The sequence below is a fragment of the Trachemys scripta genome, chromosome 1 (genome assembly GCF_013100865.1).
Source record: "Trachemys scripta elegans isolate TJP31775 chromosome 1, CAS_Tse_1.0, whole genome shotgun sequence".
NCBI lineage: Eukaryota > Metazoa > Chordata > Testudines > Emydidae > Trachemys > Trachemys scripta.
This window is the reverse complement of record NC_048298.1, coordinates 195,003,367-195,026,148: the sequence shown is the minus strand read 5'-3', so window position 1 is coordinate 195,026,148 and position 22,782 is coordinate 195,003,367. Positions and strand designations below refer to the sequence as shown.

General features: G+C 39.2%; 1 protein-coding gene across 2 annotated transcripts; it reads right to left on the bottom strand.

Moving 5' to 3' along the window:
* Window positions 1–279: 279 nt before the first annotated feature.
* Window positions 280–12,436, bottom strand: FUNDC1 (FUN14 domain containing 1). Of its 2 annotated transcripts, none has more exons than XM_034754004.1 (5): window positions 12,159–12,436; window positions 10,015–10,171; window positions 8,100–8,175; window positions 2,912–3,040; window positions 280–943 (listed from the first exon to the last, which is right to left on the bottom strand). In XM_034754004.1, the coding sequence occupies exons 1-5, from the start codon at window positions 12,250–12,252 to the stop codon at window positions 866–868; spliced, it is 534 nt and encodes a 177-aa protein (XP_034609895.1). In that variant the 5' UTR covers window positions 12,253–12,436; the 3' UTR covers window positions 280–865. The 2 variants fall into 2 exon arrangements, with proteins under 2 accessions (XP_034609895.1, XP_034609904.1); XM_034754013.1 differs by lacking the exon at window positions 12,159–12,436 and adding an exon at window positions 11,823–12,019.
* Window positions 12,437–22,782: the final 10,346 nt, after the last annotated feature.

Genomic DNA, 22,782 nt, shown 5'->3' with positions numbered 1-22,782 from the left:
GAGATTTCCAACAGGGTGGATTAAATGAGCTGTTTTCCCTGGATTACAAAATATAAAAATGTAATTTTAAGAGTCAAAGGTTTAAAGAGTACATATTTACATAATAAATACATGTATTTCAATTGTAGCTATCTGCACATTTATGTATGACATGCATTTGATGAAATAATGTGTGTACTGTTTGTACAATACACTAATTTGTATGCAAATACTTGTGCCATATCCCTGAATGTTAAAGGATGTGGGAAGTTTATAGAATAAAGTACAAAAAGACCCCCATCAAGGTTTGATTTTCACCTTTAATATGCTCATGATTTTTTGTTACTTAATACTTCTGTAAAAAGTTATTACAGATTTATAGATTATTGCAGTGATTTCTAAGGAAGATTGTCAGCCCTGCGGCTGAAGCTACACATTGTATACATTATTAGTCATTGGCACTATTTACTACAGCATAAAGGACAATACCTTTTAAATAAAGATAAAACAACATTTAACTGGAAAACAATCAGATTGAAAATGGAGCTTTCCTTCTTATATTACTGTAACATAGCTATATCCCACAAATTACATTTTAAAAATGCTATTTTCTGAATGGTCACAGAATAAAAAAGTAATGATGAAAATTAACCAGTTTTGTCCAGAAATGCTATTATGAGCACACTGCAGTTTTTCAGCAAATCTTATGCCAAGCGTCAGAAGGCAAAAGCCTAAAACATAAAAGCTTCCAATTTGTCTGGCTAGTCCATTCTCCTTGCTCTGGAGTGATCAGTGACCCACACTGCTTTGCTTTAAGACAGTGCACTAATCACTACTACTGTTCTTTGTTGTGGTTGATGCCATCAGGAAGACAAAATTCAGGTCCTTAAGATGCAAGTCCTAACAAAAAGCCTCCAACAAATCCACTGGATACTACTATATTCTGTTTGATAAATTCTGTTGACTGAAAAAGAAAATAGTTTTTAGTGATCTGTGCAAAAACCATTACACCTAATGGGAACATTCAGTATTTTTATCATGATTAACCAAGAACAGAGGTTTGTACTATTTTCAATAAACTTAATTTTTCAAAACTTGTTAGTTTAGCAGATATAGCACATGCTGGAATCAGGTATAGTGCACGCAGACTCTGCAAACTAACAATGCGCCTCATTTTTGACTTCTAGCAATGTTCTTATGCCAATACTGGCCTTTTTCTATGCAGAAACTCTGCACTGTACACTTCTTTTGTAAAACTGTGAGAGCTAGGGTAAGACCACTAAACTCATTTCAGTTTTAACCAGACACAGGGAATTAATTATAATTAGGTTAATTATAATCTCAAGGTCACTTCTTTCTGATCCACACTTTTGTAACCTTTAATCCGGTAAATCATATACCATAGGAAAGCATTGTACTATATCAACAGATGTTTGGATATAAGTAGCAACACAATATAAACTGTGTGTTATGACAGGTATGCAAAATAAATGTGATTTACATCTTTACTATGATGTAATAGCCATTTTGTAAAACAAAAACGTTCGATATTTCAAACAATGGGAGTAGTCTACAATTTTAAAATCAAAGCCATTTGAACATGATTTAATTCCCCCCGGTCCACTCCTCAGCCTGTCAAAAAAGACTGATTAAATTACATCTGATTTAGAGAGCTGTATACCAAGTTTCAAACTGGAATTAAAATTATAAAAACAATTTGGCAACCGAGGTATAATGCTATATAGGTTATGTTGGAGACACCAACATCTTTAACTACAGACACACCAGTGTGGGCATTGCTATGATTTTCTTCAGCATAACAAAAATCAGACTTCAAGACAAGTAGTCAGAAAATTAGATACATATGTGTTTCAAGTGTGAAAAAAATAAATAAATAAAAGCCCATACATCTCCGGGCAAAAAAGACTCACTTTTTCTAATATTCTGTTGGTAAAGGGAAGTCCTCAAACGAGAAGCTATTCCTAAAACTAAATGGGCCTTAGCTATACTAGAAGAGTGTTGGTAGTTTCTCTTCAGTGCATCAACATTATGCACACCACAGACACATTTTGGAGAGGGACACTTGCTAAACTGGTTCAAGGAATGAGGTGGACAACTCCATGCAATCTAAAGCATAGTTCCCATTACTTGTGTATAAGCAAACTCATTCCTCATTTTAAAGTCAATATGAAAACACTTAGGGTTAATTACTTTTAGTACAGTACTTCAAGAGCAATTATTTTAGAGATTCTCTGCACTTGTTTGGTTAAGAGTATAGCAGAGGACAGTAAAGCCTTTGCACCTCCTCCTGTTACCCAGATGTGGCAAGAAGCTCAAAGATTACTAACACCCCTGGATTTAATACCAGCTCCAAAATGTTTTTACTTCATTCAAAGGGGGGAAAGGGTAACTTTTTTCAAAATCATAATTTTGAGCTGCACCACCACCACAAAGCAACTTTATTTTACTCAAGTAAAGTGATAAGCAACCAATATTTTGCTATGTTAACTGGCCTTACAGCAGGATACAAATTCCCAGAACTGGCACGTGGCTGTTGTACCTCTCTATTTTATGAAGACAATCCCTGAAGCCTGATCAGCATAAGGCAAATAATTGCTATGGTCTGGCATGAGAACAAAAAAAATCTCACCTGGAAGCGAACATTAGTATAACAAATAGGTACTGGGCTTTCCTGCAGGACTTCTAACATTTATTAAAACACAGAAATATGTTCTGTTGATGAGATTGTGTAAGTCTTCCCTAAGAAGCGGGACTATGCTCCTGAAATTTTGCACATGCCGTCTAGAATATTAGTTATCAGGCATAACTATGACCAAATGCAGTGGAAGGCCAGAAACCTCAAACAATGTAATCTTAACCAAAATGAAACAGCACACAATTCAGAACAATTTATTTTTTAAAAACATCTTACCTCTTCAATGAGGGTGCTGATTTCTGGTGCTGCCCTGTTCGCACGTTTTTTTATCTGTCTTTTTGCTTTATTTACATCTTTTTCAACTCTCTTCCAGTCAACTTGCACATACCCACTATGACTGGCAATCTAGGGCAATTAAAAAAATATTAAATAAGAACAATTACACTAACCAATATAACATCCAAAGAGTCAAATCACAAGATGTTTGTGTCTACCCAATTTTAAAAACTGTTTTGGGTTTGCTTTTTCTAGAGAGACAAACGGAAGTTCAAGTACTTTAATTGCAGATGCTACAGATATTGTGTTTTACCATGCCAGAGATTATTTCTGTAATAAATCAAAAATATACTTTGAAAAAGAACTGGCAAGGTTCAATAGATTCTTGGTTTTTTTTCACCCCTTTTCTACTTTTTATTTTATACCATGCTTGAGATTAATTTACAGGTTAGTATATACAGGTCAATTTATATACTCAATATTTATTACTGTTTTACTTGCAGCAAAATAGAAACTGAAAGCACTTTTATCAAAGGACTAAAATGCAGCTTTCTTTCATTTTAGTTTCTTTCAGCATCACCGCTGAAATTTTAATTTAGGACAGGACGCTCAGGGAATCTGTTATCTAAACCTCACACAGAAATAGAGAACTATCCTCTTGTCTTTAGTATTATAAACTGTTCAGCATAATACGAACCTAATACTACAGGACTCTAGCCCTCTCCACACCACTGAGCCCCAAATAAATGGTATATGTATCAGTGAATAACATGAACCACTTCTACCATAATGCCCACAAGATATTAGGCAACTAATTATGGGCAAATAGAGGAGCAGTTGCAGACAAGTTCATCCTAACTTGAAAAAACAATCCTCAGAGGGAAAAAAAAAAAAAAAAAAAATCCCACATTTTTTACTATGAAGGTTTTATCCCTTTCCCCCATATTTTTGTTATTAGGCCCTGAACCTGTAAACACTTAAGCAGCTGTGTATCTTGACACACACAAACAGTCCCATTGAAGTCAATGGGACTCCTCACATAAGTAAAGTAATGCATATTTAAGTGGCTGTAGGGCCATAGATTGCAAAATTTTTAGGGCAGAGACTGCATTTTCCTATAAGAGTGAAGAACACCTATCACATTGTGGACAATGACTTACTACAAATAATTCCGCTTAATTAGATAACACCACAATTATTCAAGAAAGGAAAATCAAGACTACAAAGATCTGCGGTTGTCTTTTAAATGTTGGGTAAATCAGTCTGTATATCCATTAAAAATATTTATTATCCATAAACTTTATAGGTAAGTTTTGTTTTTATATGAACTCAAAATCTGAGATTCATCTAGTGAGTAAGTCATACAAAGGAACCCTGTTCACAATCTTAAGTATGGGGCCAGGAATAACTAATCCATAATGTCTTGAACTTAAACACCAAATTTTGATTTGCAGTCACTGGGTTCTGCTGAAGCCATTAACTCAAAAGAATTTGCTTAGCTAGATTACCTCGCTGCAGTTACTCACATGGGCTGTGCAAACCTTTGTTATGGAACACAATAACAAGAATGCAGAAGTAGATGGAATAGGAAGAGTACACTAAAGAACTAACTTCTCCAACAGCAAGTTTCACCCATATTAAACCAACCAACCTGAAGAAGGGCTTGTTACCGTTAGAGAACATTCAGTTAGTTTTACAACAGACAATGCTTAAAAGTTTACCCTGTTCCAGATTTATAAATCTGATACTTAAATGGGCAGCATTACCCATCACACATGTGTACACTTTAACAAGGTGTTTAAAGACACTAACTTTATCATACAGGAGTTAATAAATGAACTAAAAGAAACAGAGAAGTAAATCTTCCTTTTGAAGAGTTAAACTCCAGGGATTAGATCCTCAGCTAGTGTCAACTGACAGTGCCATTTTAAAAAATAAAATAAAATATATCAATGGAACTACTCTAGTTTACACACGCTAAGGATCTGGCCAAAAATATTTCTACTAAAATTTGTCAGACCTAATGCATTTGCTTAAAGACAAATTTCCAATATAAAAATTCTATTTGCTTTGGCAGTTCTGTTGAATGCCCCTCTCAAATGGGGCACAAAACTGTCAAGTTGGATATTCAACACAAGAATTTGAGGAACGCTCACCTTGTTATCCCTCCCCCCAACCCCCGTAGCATGTTGCCCTCTCCCAACTTCATTGAGATGTCCCGGCATGCATCCTGCCGCAATATCATAGCTATCACAGAACACCAGTGGAGTATGTAGCCAGACGAGAATAGGCCAGGTAAATCCTAGTGTTATTTTTGCACCTTGTATGGTTTTCAAATGCTCCATTTATTACAGAATTATTTAAGTGAAGACTTAACTCCATCAATGGTGTTCTAAATTGAATGAGTCCAAATACGGAAGAGAAAGAATAAATGACTTGCTATAAATAAAGCTTTTTATGATTAAATAATGGCTAACAGAAGATTGACTCAAACACAGACCTTAGTCTAACAGGAGCAAAAAGCAGTAAAAACATTTTGCCACTAAACTGAACATATATGACTAATATACACAAGTAAAGGGACATGCGCCGTCAACATCCTCAGATGCCCCAGGAACCTCTCAGACTCTCACTGCTGAGTGGCAACTTTGCATGATTTATTTACACTTCCTTCACCAATACAGTCCCATGTAGCAATATTATATACAGTGTTTCTCTACCTTTAGTCCTTTCCTGCAGGGCCAGGAAGGAACAAAGGTCTCCCTTCCTTGAGATCTTTGCACACATTGGGCTTAGCTAACCCTGGCTACTCCCTCTCTATAGTTCCTTCCTATGCCCCCCTCCTACTAGTGGACAAATTGGCTCACCCAGCCTGATCAGCCAATTAGCTGATTGATGCCTAAAGTGATCAGAGTGTTGGCTCACTTACTAGCTCCCAGCACTCTGCCACAAGAAACAGATCTCTCAAGTGACAAGGTGCTTTTAAAAAAACAAAACCACCAAAGTTGCTTTTCAGAGGGGAACCACATTTTAAGGATTTGGCATGTTTCTCCATAGTTCTTCCTACTATAAGGAATCAGTTAATCTAAAGGCTATAAAAGGAAAGATGTTACGTTTGTTACTGTTTGTTATGAGAAATGAATTATTTTTATTTTTCCAGTGCCTATCTATTACAGTGGACTTGAACTGGCCTTGTATCAGGCACATTACGAGAATTTAATCCTTATTTAAAAAATGATACACAATTAATCAAATTAAATTGTTCAAAATATCAAACTTCCATGAGATTTGATGAGGATAATAAGGTCTTGACTTATAAAAGCCATGTTAATGGATTATTTTCCTTCTCTCTCCCCACCCCACAAGACTACTTTTTAATAGGATTGGTTGTAATATTGCTAATTGAACTAGCCTGTTTTCAGAATTTGATTTATCTGCTACCCGTGAGAAACTAACCACATAATATATTTTGTTTTTAGTTTCAACTAGATCCCTTGAAATCAATTTAATACACACTAAAAAGAAGTTAGAAGGTTTTTCTTGAATTTCAAAAACTATACAAATAGGACTCTACTTGAGTACCCTTCCCAACAAATGGGCCCCCTTCTTATTCCAGTGGATTCCTCTGGTATCTGTAACTTCTCAACATTTTGCATTAACGAAACTTGCAACTTCAACGAAACTTAACTTTTTTTTTTTTTTTAATTTCTAGTCACCTGCTGAAAACCCTTCTACCTGTTCAATGAATGCATTCAGCATATATTCTTGAATTAAAGTGAATTTACACTGTGTATTTACAGATGATTTTTAAAAGAAAAAACTTTAAAGACTAGAGAAATGTAACTAGACTACCATACAATTTATGACTAATCTTTAATATGCAATGTACCTAGAATTAAATGACTAAGACATTTACTTCTATCAGAATATGATCTGAATCAAAGATGGCGACAACTGAACCTAAATGTACAACTGAGGTATAACAGTTCAACCCTGTCCAACCCTCCCCCCATAAGTTTCCTTATCAGATATTTTCCACAGAAAAGGCCAACACACAAAAAAATCAAAATGTACATAAACAGATACAGCAAACCTGTTTTCCCCATTTGTATATAGGCTCATTAGTGATTTACAAGCTTTTTGTTTCTTTTTTTAATTCCAAATTTGTGTGACACAAATTGATAAGACTAGCCAAGTGGTAGAATGTTGTACTGCTAAGCAGGAAAGCCAGTTCTGAAACACAAACCCATGCTCTTCTGGACAAATGGAATTTAAATATTGAAGTGCAATGAGCACTCCTAAACCCCCAGGTTGGGCCTACATGAAGAATTGAATCATTCCCAACTGATCCAGAGGTGTAATGCACTGGTTTAAGGCAAACAATTCAGTGTATCCATGCTAGTCAAATTGATTTGTGCACCATCTCCATATGTGGGTTATTCTAAATCACTTCAGTCAATTGTCTGAAATGGGCCATCTTGATTATCACTACAGAAGTTTTTTTCTCTTGCGGATAATAGCTCACCTTAATCAATTAGCCTCTTAGAGTTGATAGGGCAACTCCCACCTTTTCATGTTCTCTGTATGTATATATATCTTCTTACTATATGTTCCATTCTATGCATCTGATGAAGTGGGCTATAGCCCACAAAAGCTTATGCTCAAATAAATTTGTTAGTCTCTAAGGTGCCACAAGTACTCCTAACAATAAACTAGACACCTAGACTATGACTGAATTAGACTCCTTTGACACTTAGGTACCTTTGAGATTCCATCCCCTTGTTAACAGAAAATAAAGACTGCTTACATTCCTTGATCTCTGCAACCACAATTTTATAATCAATTTGCTAAGTCTGGAAATATCAACTCAAAAATAGTATTTCAATTTCTGCATTAAGTTTTCATTCTTTCAGCTCACTTGAAACTACTTTTATTTAAAAACATTTGATTATTCCTGTCTGTTATAATATTTCTGATCAATAGCTTTAAGAAACTGTACGTAAAACTAAATAAAAATATACCAGCACAGCAGCAGTATTTTTCTATTAATTGGCAAGGCTAATATAAGAAACAGATATGGAACCCACCTTCCCCTTCCCAACCCAAGTATAAGCCAGTAGCTGAGTTTTTTCCATATAATTCAATTATAAAACATTCCCTAAATATTAAAATATGAAATTCTATATACCTGAAGTAGAAGAAATCCACCACCTACTGCAGTTGCTGCAAGTTTTCCAACTTTCTGGAACAAAAATCCTGCACACCTTAGAAGACCCAAAAAAACAACATTCCAATAAAGTTAAGATTGTCTGGCCCACAATGCCATTTTTCAGAATTTTCATATTAAACCCTACTAAAATTTTGGATTCCTAAAATGACAGAGTTTCACTTTGCTATTTCTTACTCTGCAACCTGAAAGTTATGAGAAATTATAGATTTATGTAATACAAACACTTTCTGGTGATGTATATCAAGCACAAGTCTAGATCAGTTATCAACTAATGGTTATTTGATGTCCTCTGGGTAGTGAGTTGTTGCTTCAGGCCTTGTCTACACAAAATATTTAATTAAATTGCACCACTTTAACTGGTACAATCAGTTAAAGCATTACAACCCCCTTAGTGCAAACAGTTATATCAGTATAAAGGGGCCTTTATAGGTATATCTATTCTGGTAGGGAAGGAGAAATAAGCTATACTGGTTAAAGAAACTTTTGTACCAATATAACTGCATCCACAGTAGGGGCTATACCGATTTAACTATTTCAGTAAAAAAATGAACACCCCCTCCCCCCCAACAAAATAGTTAAGCCAGCACAAAAAATTGCATGTAGACAAGGTCTTAGTCTATTTTTGAGTGGAGAAAAGCTTCCATTCTATTTAACATTCTTGTTGGCAGACTCTGAGATGAGTCCACCGCCTTGTCAGTTCTAGCACTGGCCTGTGCATGCCAGGACTGAGGTATTTTTCTAGGGCTGTTAGAAACAGGTTTCACTACCACTCCTCAAACTGCACCTGTTTTGTAGAAAAAGTACTTCAATTTCTAGACTCCTCGATTTGGCACTTTTCATGATTTTGGCACTAAACATTACACTTTGTTCTAAAAACTCCACAGGCTTTTGTACATTTATCTGTTATTTATAAAAACTGTAGGGAGACACAAACAGGTTAAAAATCATATTGAAACTACTAATTCCCCAACTCTATTATTAAACACCTCATATTATATAAACAATTTTAAAATAATAATGGTCTTTTCACCATTTATGCTTTTTTGTTTGTTTTTACACTTCACTCAGCTTGTACAATAGAGATTAATTCCACTTTCATTTAGCCCGTTCTACTTTCAGGTTTTCATGTGTTTGCATTTTAAACATAATAGCATTATTTAAATCCAAAAATATCTGTTTTCATTCACTTAAAAAGTGTTGTAATATAATATTAATGTTTTAATATTAGAACTTAAGTTAATACTTTGTACTTATGATTATAAACTTTTTTTAAAACAGAACACTCAGATGAAATATCTTTTTTAGCTAAAGTGATATAACACAACTTCACATTTCACTATCTGTAAGAAAAACTGTATAGAAGTTGTTCAATTTCAAGTGGCTTTTGCTGTTAAACAAAAAAGCACCTTCACCTAAAAAATGTATTTGGGGCCCTTGACTAAGTCTGCCCCACATTTCTTCTGATCTGTTTTACATGCAAGTCTTATTCACAGTAACAAAACAAATAGGCCCTCATGTCTGTCTTATAACTAATAAAATATGCTACTCATTAGCAACACTAGCACTATATACAGTAATTTTCCATTTGTTTGTTAAAGAAATGATCTTAAGAGTTCTGTCACTTCTTCAAAGCTCTTTTGCAATAATTGGCAAGGGCTCTCTTTTATAATAGGTGTGTTTTACTGACATACATGAGGCAGTGCTTTTGAGGTTTGATCTAGTGCCAGTTCTTCCCTTATCTCTTGAATTTAGAGTTATTAATTAGGAAACCATGCAAGCTCAAACAGTTTATTACTTTGAATGATACAGAACAGTCAAGAATTTAAGAACAGTCAAATGCATGGCACAATAATCAAAAGTGATCCTCTCTCACCAGCCAGTCACTCCGCCCATTACAATCTGAGTGGCTACAGAATACTTTTCTACAATTGGTCCAGAATTTCGGCCAAACACACGATTCCACCAATGGTGACGCCTTGCATATTCTGTTAAATCCAATACTTCATAAGAATCATCATCACAGTCGGGCTCTTTAAAAAAATTAAAATAAAAATTACCATAGGTGATTCTCCTTTTAGCGAATGTTCAAAGCAAGTTATAAAAGAATTAGTTCTGAACTTCTCAATTGTGTAGTAAATTTATGCTTTACGAGAACTAAAATGATTAATAAAACCACTGTAAGTAGTTCAATACAAAAGTCTCAGCCTTTTTTAAATTTTGAGGTAAATATGGGTCAACAAGCTAGTAAATTAAGAAGATAATACCATAGTTTTATGTGTGTATCACATTACTATCAGTTGCAATCAATACTTAATGGTCTTGACTCCTTAAAATGGAGGGCAAGTGACTCAAATAACAGAAACAGCAGCCTCAACAAGCTGGCACTGAACTTTCCTGTTACTAGGTAACCAATGGTAAGTAGCTACAACTACAAACTGTTCACTTTAATACACAGGGGATAGAAACATCAAATAAGGATTATTTGTATTAGGCCTGGTCTATACACAGTTTTTGTACTAGTACTGTGATGGTTAAGGGTGTGATTATTTTTAACCCAAATAGTTAGCTTTACACCCCCTACTGTGGATGCAGCTGTACCAGTATAAAGGTGTATTACTCTTGTATAGTTTACTTCCCTTCTTGACCAGGGACACGTATACCAAGGGTAGGTCTATACTTACCTCCGGGTCTGTTGGTAAGCAATCAATCTTCTGGGATCAATCCCGGAAGTGCTTGCCGTTGACACCGGTACTCCTGCTCCGCAAGAGGAGTACGCGGAGTCGACAGGGGAGCCTGCCTGCCGCGTCTGGACCCGCGGTAAATTCGAACTAAGGTACGTCAACTTCAGCTACTTTATTCACGTAGCTATAGTTGCGTATCTTAGTTCGAAGTGGGGGGTTAGTGTGGACCAGGCCCAATATAAAGCACCTTGACATCGGTATAACTTTGTCCACGCTAGAGAGAACTATACCAGCTAATTATGGTTCAACTTTTGTATTTAGACAAGCCTCAACGGGAAGAAATCTATGGCAATTTCTTCATCCTCACCCCAACTCTGCAAAGTACCTTGTAAATTTAATCTCTTGGCTTTGAATAAGGCCTTAAATGGCAACGTCTATTCATTCCTCTCCTTTGACTGTGCTAGGATTTCTGGGGGCATTTGTTGAATACTTGACATTTCGATAGCACATTTTAGCTGAAGATCTGACCTTGCATTAAACACAGTTATGCTCTGTAGCCCTGACCCTCCCAAGCAGCCCGGCTGCAGGTGACCTAAGGGCTGTCCCCATCCCACAGGCGAGGAAGCGACGGGGGCCGCGCACAGAGCCCCAGGGACTCCGCCAGAGCCTCCGCCGCGGCAGCAAGGACGGAACCCAGGAGTCCTGGCCCCGAGCCCCGCCCGGCAGCTTCCACCCCGCGGGCAGCCGCTTCCCGGCAGGACGCGGCAGCGCATCCCCGGAGCCGGGCGCTTCCTCCCAACCCCCCTCCACCCTGCAGCGACCAGGGGCCGCCCCCGCCAGGCCCCTCCCCCGGCCGCGGCACGGGGGCGCTCGGGGCAGCGAAGCTCCCACTAGGGGGCCCGGCTGAGGCGGGAACGAGTCTCCCCGCGAGGGGACCAGGCCAGGGCCCCCCCCACACGGGCCCGACAGAGGCGGCCGCGCCCACGGGCGACTCACTCACCCGAGGCGGAGCGAGGCCTCCGAGCCGCCATGTTAGCGACTGTTTATTTGGGGGGGGCTGGAGCGAAGCGGCTCCGCCCACCGGCCGCTCTGCACCGCCAGACGCCGCGCTCTATGCTCCCGCCGCTCCGCTCGGCCGAGCCGGAGGCAGACGCAGAACGCTCCGCGAATAGCGGCGCCGGGCCTCGCCTCTGGCCGCCAGGGTGCAGGGATGACGTCACCGCCACCTCTGCCCCGGGGGATTGTGGGGATTGTAGTTCTGCTGGCTGGGCATTTGCGCCGGCCAGGCTGGTGTGGCGCGCGGAGTTCCTGGCAGTGGGCGCCTTGCGAGCCTCACCCTGTGCGCGGCCGGCAGCGCTGGGCCCAGTTACAAGCGCTCTCGCCCCACCTCCTCCAGCAACAGCCAGCAGCTGGGGGGCACCAGCCGCCATTTCCCAGCACGGCCAGCCCCAGGCACTAAGAAGCGATGGGAGCAGGCCCGGACCTCACGAGCCATGTCACACACGTTCGGGATTCCTTGTGTTCGCCCGCTGGCTTCTGCTCCCTCAGGGCGGCGGGTCCCACAGGGGGGCGGCAGGGCTAGGTGTCAACTTTGTAACCCCACAAAACTGAACACCCTGGCCCCGCCCATTCCCGAGGCCCCGCCCATGCTCACTATGTTCCCCCTCCCTTGATGGCTCGCTCTCCCCCACCCTCACTCACTTTCGCTGGGGTGGGTCTGGGGATGAGGGGTTCAGGGTGCAGGAGGGGGCTCCAGGCTGAGGTGGGAGGAGGTGAGGATTCTAACTGGGGGTGCAAGCTCTGGGGTGGAGTCAGAAATGAGGGGTTCAGGGTGCGGGAGGGGGCTGGAGCAGGGAGTTTGGGTGCAGGAGGGGGTGAGGGCTCCAACTGCAGGGGTGGGCTCTGGGGTGGGGCTGGGGATGAGGGGTTTGGGGTGCAAGAAGGGTAGCGGTAGAGACGCAGACACAATTTTAGCAGCTCCAGAAGCAAAACAATTCTGTTAGTTGTTGTTTTGATAAATAACCCTAAAAAGACAAAAACCAAACTTTTCATCTGTTTCTGGTGTTACTAGATTTGGAATGTTCATGCTGGAGGCAGTGTGGCCCAGGGGATAAAGAGCAGGAACCCTGGTTTTAATCATGTCTCTGAGACTGACTCACTATATGACCTTGGGCTAATCACTTAATAGTAGGGTTGTCGATTAATAGCAGTTAACTCATGCGATTAACTCAAAAAAATGAATCGTGATGTAAAAATTAATTGCAATTAATCGCAGTTTTAATCACACTGTTAAACAAGAGAATATCAATTGAAATTTATTAAATATTTTGTATTTTAATACATTTTCATATATATCTTGTATTCTGTGTTGTAATTGAAATCAAAATGTATATTTTGATTACAAATATGTGCACTGTAAAAATGATAAACAGAAGAAAGAGTATAGTTCAATTCACCTCATACAAGCACTGTAGTGCAATCTCTTTGTCCTGAAAGTGCAACTTACAAATGTAGATTTTTTTTGTTACATAACTGCACTCAAAAACAAAACAATGTAAACTTCAGAGGCTACAAGTCCACTCAGTTCTACTTCTTGTTCAGCCAATGGCTAAGACAAACAAGTTTGTTTACATTTACAGGAGATAATGCCCTCTTCTTATTTACAGTGTCATCAGAAAGTGAGAACAGGTATTAGCATAGCACTTTTGTAGCCAGCATTGCAATGTATTTAAGTGCCAGATATGCTAACCATTCGTATGCCTCTTCATGCTTTGGCCACCATTCCAGAGAACATGCTTCCATGCTGATGACACTCGTTAAAAAAATAATGCGTTAATTAAATTTGTGACTGAACTTCTTGGGGGAGAATTGTACGTCCCCTGCTCTGTTTTACCCACATTCTGCCATATATTTCATGTTACGGCAGTCTCGGATGATGACCCAGCACATGTCATTCATCTTAAGAACACTCTTTCACTGCAGATTTGACAAAATGCAAAGAATGTACCAATGTGAGATTTGTAAAGATAGCTACAGAACTCGACCCAAGGTTTAAGAATCTGAAGTGCCTTCCAAAATCTGAGAGGGATGAGGTAGAGCGCATGCTTTCATAAGTCTTAAAAGAGCAACACTCCGATGCTGAAACTACAGAACCCGAACCACCAAAAAAGAAAATCAGCCTTCTGCTGGTGACATATTACTCAGATAACGAAAATGAACATGCGTCGGTCCACGCTGCTTTGGATGGTTTTTGGGCAGAAACTGTCATCAACATGGATGTATCTCCTGGAATGGTGGTTGAAGCATGAGCATCTAGCACGTAAATATCTTGCGACACCGGCTACAATAGTGCCATGAGAACACTTGTTCTCACTTTCAGGCGACGTAAACAAGAAGCAGGCAGTATTATCTCTTGCAAATGAAAACAAACTAGTTTGTCTGAGCGATTGGTTGAACAAGAAGTAGGACTGTGTGGACTTGCAAGCTCTAAAGTTTTACATTGTTTTATTTTTGAATGCAGTATTTTTGTACATAATTCTACATATCAACTTCCATGATAAAGAGATTGCATTACAGTACTTGTATTATGTGAATTGAAAAATACTATTTATTTTGTCTTTTTACAGTGCAAACACTTGTAATGAAAAATAAATATAAAGTAAGCACCGTACACTTTGTATTCTGTGTTGTAATTTAAATCAATATATTTGAAATTGTAGAAAACATTCAAAAATATTTAAATAAATGATATTCTATTATTGTTTAACAGTGTGACTAATCGTGATTATTTTTTTTCATTTTGCGATTAATTTTTTAATCGCTTGACAGCCCTACTTAATAGCTCAATTTCCTAACTATAAAATAAGAATAATTACCATGATGGACATGGAATTACTATGTAATAATCTAACAATATTGAGCTATAATAATTTTATGAACAACTTTACCTTCACCTCAGTGACTAGGTCCCATAATGTATACTAGGTTATAAGACTCTCCTGTATGTATGTATTGTTCTAGCTTAATAGACAGTGTGGGAAAAACAAGCAAGGAAGCAACACAATAACTGTAGATAAGCAACCTCTGAACAAACACTGGGGAGGCAATTCCAAAATGATGGCTTACTTCTGGGCCCCAAAGCAAAGTGACATAGCTTTTCTGCCAGTGCTGGAGAGGAAGAGATCAAGAGAACTTAAAATAGTTAAAAAGCCCTTCTCGGGGAGAGAGGAGGGTCATTTATCATCAGCAGTTCAGGGAGACAGGTTAACACAAAGAGATACCGTGGAAGGGGTCTAAAGAAGTGGGCCTTCCCCCAGATCCAGGGATTGGTAAGCCTTAGGAAAAGACAGGCAAGCATGTGGACTGTTTATTGTTTTAACATCTATTTTTCTGTGAAACATTTTAGTTCTAAAATATTTAGTTGCATGCTTCCACTCTGAGAAAGGTGATGGTTAGAGGATCCAAGAGGTGAGGGGAAGTGAAGTCAGAGCAGTGGTGGGCAGCTTGCAGGCTGTACGTGGCCTATCAGGGTAATCTGCTGGCTGGCTGCGAGATAGTTTATTTACATTTACCAGCCATAGGTACGCACCGCTTCCCACAATTCCCATGGATCAGAGGGTGACAAATTTATACTGTTTATAATGGGCAACATAAAGTTGTTGATTGCCATACATAGCACAGACATTGCACTCTTGTATACTTCCACTACCGTTCCAAAATTCTCTACAGCAATTCTTTAAACATTCAGAAAAAGGAAATTCAGAGGCAAAGCTGTTACTCTGTCTTTAACTATCTCCCTCCTGCACCACAAAAGAGGGAGCTTTTTGTGTTGATTTGGTAAATTAAGGCACACCCTTGATATACCTGATATTATTTTAATTAAGTTTCTTTTTTATTATGTTTCTACAGTCTCTGTATTGGTAACATGAAAGTAGTTGGCATGACTTTAATATACATTGTGGCAAAGTAAACACTGGGAAAGCAAAGCTGTTCAGGTCTGATAACTTTTAAATATTGATTAAAGAAAAAAAATTAAACATTAGATCTAAATATTAAGAAGAGTAGAAACTTTGTATTTATTTATTTTATTTTTACACTCCTACTTTAGTCTCCAGTGCTCCCTGTTACACAAGACACTTCTCATAAATAACAATTTTAATTAAAAAACAACTTTGTATTTCATGTCAGTTTTTTATGTAGTGAGAAATACTTCAGCCCATGAAGTAAGCATTTAGATGTCTCATTATCCCATCACTTGCATATGCAACTTACACTGACTTCAGTAAGAAATATCTCTGTGCAGAAGACCTGATAATCAGGATCCAGAATGCCACACTGAGCAAAATGTCAGCAGCTTTTCTTAAGTTCATAAGAACCTATTTATTCTATGATTCTCTAATATTCTATGATTCTATACCTAGGGAGGTGGTGGAATCTCCTCCCTTGGAAGTTTTTAAGGCCCGGCTTGACAAAGCCCTGGCTGAGATGATTTAGTTGGGAATTGGTCCTGCTTTGAGCAGGGGGTTGAACTAGATGACCTCCTGAGGTCCCTTCCAACCCTGATATTCTATGATTCTATGATTCTAACCTAAGAGCAGGAGTAAAAACATGTCATGGGTCCCCTAACTCATCAGATACTTTATAGCTTTTGGTTTGTCTGTTTAATACTCCGACCTAAGCCCCATAAAACTCCACTTGATAAAGGTTGGATTTACTTATGACAGCCCAGGACTTTTTTGATTTTTTTTCTATTCAGACATAGAGACTTTTTGGAATGTATTTGCCCTCCAGTAATCAAAAATTAGATTGTAAATTAGGAAAAAGCTGTTTTCTAATATATAGCATGTTGTTGGAAGAAAGAATTTACCATCCATATGATTAGTTTTTTAACTGACATGTTCTTAAGGAACAATGGGTTCCAGCAGTTTTTGAGAAAGCTGCCGTGCAGGCTTTTCCTAAGCAGCCAGTTGTAGGCTACTGCTCTGTCTCCCCACTCCAGGAAGGATGGACACCGCACCCAGAGTCTGGATCAGGCCTTTCTCCTCAAGACTTTATTTATTGGTGGCACCAGCAATCACCAACAAAAACCCAAAAATAAATAGTTCAACATAAACCCAACAGATAAAACAGGTTCTTTCTCCTGACCCAGAGGCTTCCTCATCAGTGTCCCTGCTCTAGGCAGCTTCTCCTTAGTCCTCGTACAGGACATCTGCTTAGGAGTGTTCCTGACACTCCAGGGCCTGCTACAGGAACTCTCCATCCCTCAACTGAGGTCCTTCATTCTTTATGAGAATCAGGTATTCATCAGGCATTCATCCAGCCCCTCGCAAACTATCAAGCTCCCGCAGAGCTGTGCCTCAGAATAAGGCTGGCTGACCCCAGATCATCTGGCCCTTAAAGAAGCAGGTCACGTTGATACACTACAACTTGACACTGGCAATCTGGCTAACTGTAATGCAGTATCTGATCTTCCATTTGTGGTTCAGAAGGTTGTGGCAAGAAATCTCAGATGATGTAGATGCCTCAGGTCTCCTTGATCCTTGTCAATCTAGGTACAGAGCTGACTACAGCACAGAGACTTTGGTAGGTGATCTGCTAGTCATGAGTAAAGATCAGGTGTCTATGCTAATATTGTTAAGTCTATCGGTTGCCTTCAATATCATTGATCATGAGATGTTGACTTCATTGAGAATCCGGGCAGCAGTAGATGTGTGTATCTGCCCTTCATTGGCTTTGTTCCTTTCTCAGAGAAAGATCCCAGAGGATAGTTTTTCATTAGCAATTGCTTTTCTGTCTCAAGGGCTCTCATGTAGGGTTTTCACAGGACTCCATCTTGTCTTCCTTTCTTGTTCAGTGTGTGTGGTGCTGCTAGGAGAGTTGGTAAACAGACAAGGGCTGTGGTGTTTTCAGTATGCTGATGATGTCCCACTCTTTCTGTTTTATCTGACTCAACCAATGTCTTCAAATGCCTTACACGGTGTTTCATGCAGTGGTGTTGTAGCCATGTCTGTACCAGGATATTAGTGAGACAAGATGAGTGAGGTAATATCTTTTATTGGACCAACTTCTGTTGTTGAGTTTGGTAGAGATTGGATCATGAATAAGGGCTTCCTGGCTCAAATTTGATCTGGATAAGACAAAAATGAAGCTAGTAGGATGGGGAAGGCAACCAGAATATATAATCTCTACCCTGTTTGCCCCTTAATAGAAGTTATGTCCACTTTTTGTTGTTCAAGTTCAAAATGCGAAGATGCTGTTGCATCCCTGATGCTGTTAGATCAGTGGTTTTCAACCTGTGGTCAGCAGACCCCTGGGGACCTTCAGACTATGTTTAAGATTTCCAAAGGGGTCCACACCTCCATTTGAAAATTTTTAGGGGTCTGCAAATGAAAAAAGGTTGAAAACCACTGTGTTAGATGCATGCAGCTGCAGTGTCCTGAACGATTTTTTTCATCTGTCTGGCCAAAGGGTTGCATCCATTTCCATAAGAGGCAGAAAGATTGCTATGATTCAGATCATTTTAACATTATTAGACCACTGCAAACCTCTCTACATGCAGCTACACCTTCAATCAGTTCAGAGTCTGAAGCTAGTGCAGAAGGCAGAGGTTTGCTTGTTAAATGGAGTTTGTCACAAACACATTATCCATCACAACAACATCCAGAATTAGACCAAAGTATTACAACCAGCCTTCGCTCCCAAAGTGAGAGCTGAGGGTCTGCTCTCCCTCCCATCCAGCCAGCAACTCTCCCTCTTTAGCTCCTACCTCAAAGCCTGACATCTGCTGCAGGTGCCATGGGACATGGCTGACTGGGCTCCCTAGCAGCCCATTAACCCTTTCTTGACTTGTGTGGAGTTTATACACCCCATCACATCCATGCATCATTTATCTAGGGATTAACTGCTTACACGTTTCAAAACTACTTTTAGGGTGCAGGACACACCTCATACACCCAAAACCTTAAAAGCACGGAAATAACTTAAGGGAAAGACTTGTGCATTCCTTTCCACCTTCATGCTGCCTCCATCACTCTTGATAACACAATCCAAAGGGTAAACAGGAAGACAATTATGGGTGCAGTGATAGCTTTTACTTCCATCTCCAATTGATATACAAATGCAATGTGCCCCATCTTTGTCAAATTTTCACTCTAATACAAAACTTTAACAGTGACCTCATGTGCTTTTATATTAACAGATTTGCATGCCTGACTGTCACATGCTCCATGCATCCCGGAAGTTATTTTGGCTTAACACTGCTGAGGTCATTGTTAAGAAGTGTGTTGGAGTGCAAGTTTGATGAAGTTGGGAATATGTATAGCTTTGGGGTAACTGTTGGAGATGGAAGTGAAAGCTATCATTGCACCATAATTCAGGGCTGGAAGCAGACTGAAAAGTTGCTTGAGTTCTCTGACTCTCTTGGACAACCGAATAGCTTAGTAAAAGTTGGAGCTAAATAAAGGAGTAGGCATTGGACATTCTCCAGAGAGTCTAAACAGACAGTGAGGGAACATCTCCAGGATGATCTAAGTCAACAAGAGGCTGTTGGTGAGTGTTCTTATTGAAATAGGTTTGTGGTTAATAAAATGAGTTCTCTTCTATGTGCAATGTGGTTTTACTTTTATTTTAATAATGTATTTTGTAATCCTTTGTGTTTCAGCTACGTACTTAGATTGTAGCTTTTGTTTGACTTAAAAATAAAACTTGTTTTATCTTTTCCCCCATGATCTGGTGTCTGCTTTATTTTTATTATTTTAGCTAGATTGTGCTGGCACTCATCATGTTCTAAATGGGTTCCAAACATAGAGGAAGACACAGTTCTTACCCTGAAGAATGTAAAAGCAAAGAAACGGGTAACAATTTGTTTTTCCAGTTTTTAGAAAGGGTAAACAGGATGACCCGAGTAAATATAGACCTGACATTCATCCTGGGCAAGATAATGGAGTGGCTGAAATGGGATGTGATTAATATAGAATTAAAGAGGATAATGTGATTAATGCAAATTGATATGAATTTATGAAAAATAGATCCTGTCAAACTAACTTTATCTCTTTTTGATGAGATAACAAGTTTGGTTGATAATGGTAGTAGTGTAGACTTAATATACTTAGACTTTGGTAAGGCATTTGACTTGGCATCGCACGACATCTTGATTAAAAAACGGAAAAATGTAAAATTAACATGGTACACATTAAATGGATTAATAATTGGTTATTGGATAGGTCTTAAAAAGTAATTGTAAATGTACTACATCATTACAGAGGGGTCATTGAGACAACTCTTAGCCCTGAGGAAACGTACACAATATTATTTTTGTGGCAGTATATATCCTCTTTAATTTTATCCCCAAAGCTCAAATATCCTATTCCCTTGGTATGTTTGGCCTTTAAGTATGCAGGAACTGTCTCTGACCCTGAAATTTTCGGGTATTAGAGTGATGGGTGTAAGAAGGAGACCTCCCTCTCTCTCTCTCGCTTATAAACAGAAAGCAGATAGTTACTTATGTAGAGAAGCAATGATCATAAATCAATCACACATACTATTTATACCGTTAACAGATGTCCTCATTAAGTTTATGTAGTATAAGTGTACTGAAACTATTCGTTGAAAACAAGAATAGTTTTGAATAACTTTTAAACAACTAACAGTAATAGTGTAACAACTGGGCAGGGCAGATTTAAATCAATCCACAGGAGATAAGCAGAAGGGTCTCCAGAAGTCCCCTTTGAGAAGCAAAGAGCCAATATCATATAGTTTTCTACACTCTCAGACACTCATTTTTATTCCTGATACCCTGGACCGGATTCTTAGTAATAAGGTTATTTCAGTTTCTCATAAGAAAAGAAAAACAATGGAGAATTCTAATCAGTAACACACTATTATTAAACAGCATATAAAGGGGAAATTGTTCATCTGAGTCATAGTTGGCAAAGGGAAAACCTTCAATAGCTACAAATACTTAGTCATTGTGAAAATTCACTGCAGCACCTGGCTGTTCTCAGGTCATCTCTAGCTTATGGGAAAGTTCCTGAAAAGCTTCTTCTGTAGCTTCCTTTATTTTGGCTGAAATAAAGCTCCACACACTTCCCCCAGGGATCTGAAAATATACACATGGCCAACACAGTCAACCCTGAGACTGTCGGGATTTAGGACTGCTGCCAACAGCCCCATTCCCTGTAGTTGTCTCTCCTTTCCATATGCAGATTTCAAAATAACATTTCTCTGTCCAAAAGACTTACATACCAAAACAGTCCTTGGATTAGAGGAATTGGATCTGTTCTTTGAGGGCAATGTTCTTGCAGAGATTAAGGCCCCTCTGTAGCTTCAGAGACATTCAGCAAATCAGAAATCAATTTTCTTGCACATTGTTTCAGGGCAAGAGTGCTTTAATAACCAGACACTTATCTAACTTTGAAGCAGCAATATTTAATATGACTATAATATAAAGTAAGTTCTTCAAAAGACAGATTTAATTCAAAATATATTCCCAGAAGAATCTGATGTGTGAGCAATCAGTTTATTTTGCTTTAAAAGCTGATTAACAATTAGGTATTTCATATTGTAGCTTTATGGTCTCAGGTAGAGTGGGTATAAATTTTCCAGATTTTAATTTTTGTATGAAATTTTCTTAACATTTTGATTAAAAAACACATTTTGACTATTTTTTTGAGGGGGGTTGAGGGTTAAATGAAGCTGGTGAGAAACAGAAAATGTTTTTTTTTTTCTTTTTTTTTTTATCGAAACTTTGGGAATTTTTCAGCCAACTGTAGTCTCAAAATTAATAATCTTCAACTCTTCTCACTACATTTTCAAGAGCCTGATGTATCTATCCTCACTGGAACACTGAAATCAGTGAGAGGTTTGCATGCGTAAACATGACTGGACACCAGGGTTGTCATCCAAGAGGACAGAGAGAGAGGCTATTCTTCTCTTTCGCAAGCCACTTCGGAAGAAATGTAAAGTTTTAAATTTTTACCAACAGAAAAGTTCGGTTCAATAAATGCAGGAGGTAGCATGTCCACTCCAGTGATAAGAGTAAGGGACTCTGTTTGTTTTCCTGACTGTCACTGACTCACTACATGACCATGAGCAAGTCACTGTCTGTATCGACACTGGGCTTTTCCAGCATTGCTGCCACCAGTTCATCTCCCCTGGCTACTGCAGTGCGGGGAGCGGTAGTGTATAGAGGGGTCTGGGCAGCCACCAGTGTTTCAACCACTTTGTGGTTTCAAGTTACTCAGAGCAGGCCAGCAGATTTTGGGGCTTTGCAGTGAGTCATCTTCCAGGTGGAAGAGAAATTAGTCACATAGGCCCAGCATAGTTTCTTCTAGTCTCTTTTGACTCACAGAATGTACACAAGACCTGTTTTCCTTGCCACAGAGATGGCAAAAAATAACACCAGAACTGCACACAGGCATGCTACTTGCAGAAATCCCACCTAGGACACCACTGTGTTCACCCAGGTAGTCAGAAAACAGCTTCCTTTCAAACCTCTGGGACCCTCCCACCTCGCAGGGTCCTAGACCCCAGGCTCCAGCCCAAACCCCAAAGTCCTAAACAGTAATGAAACAGGCCCACAGCCCAAGCCCCACAAAGCCCTAGTTAGCTGGCATGGGCCAGCACAGTTGTCTAGTTACTATGCAGACATACCCTTAGTCTCTCTGTGCTACTTTCAGCACACTGGTCTTGTCCACCCCAGGGAATCTTACCAAAAGATACTGCTTCCACTGATTCAGCTGCACCGGTGTTGGTGTTGGTGGACGCTATTGTGTAGAAAAGTCTTGGTGGCACTAAACAGTTTTAATTGACATGGTGATAAAAATAGTGGTCTAGAGCCTTGTCTACACTAGGGATTCCACAGGTACTTCCACCAATTCAGCTGAACCAGTAGTAGTTCAGAGAGAATATTTGGAAATATTCCCTAGTGTAGACACGGCCTAACTGTGTCCTGCCTGCTTTCA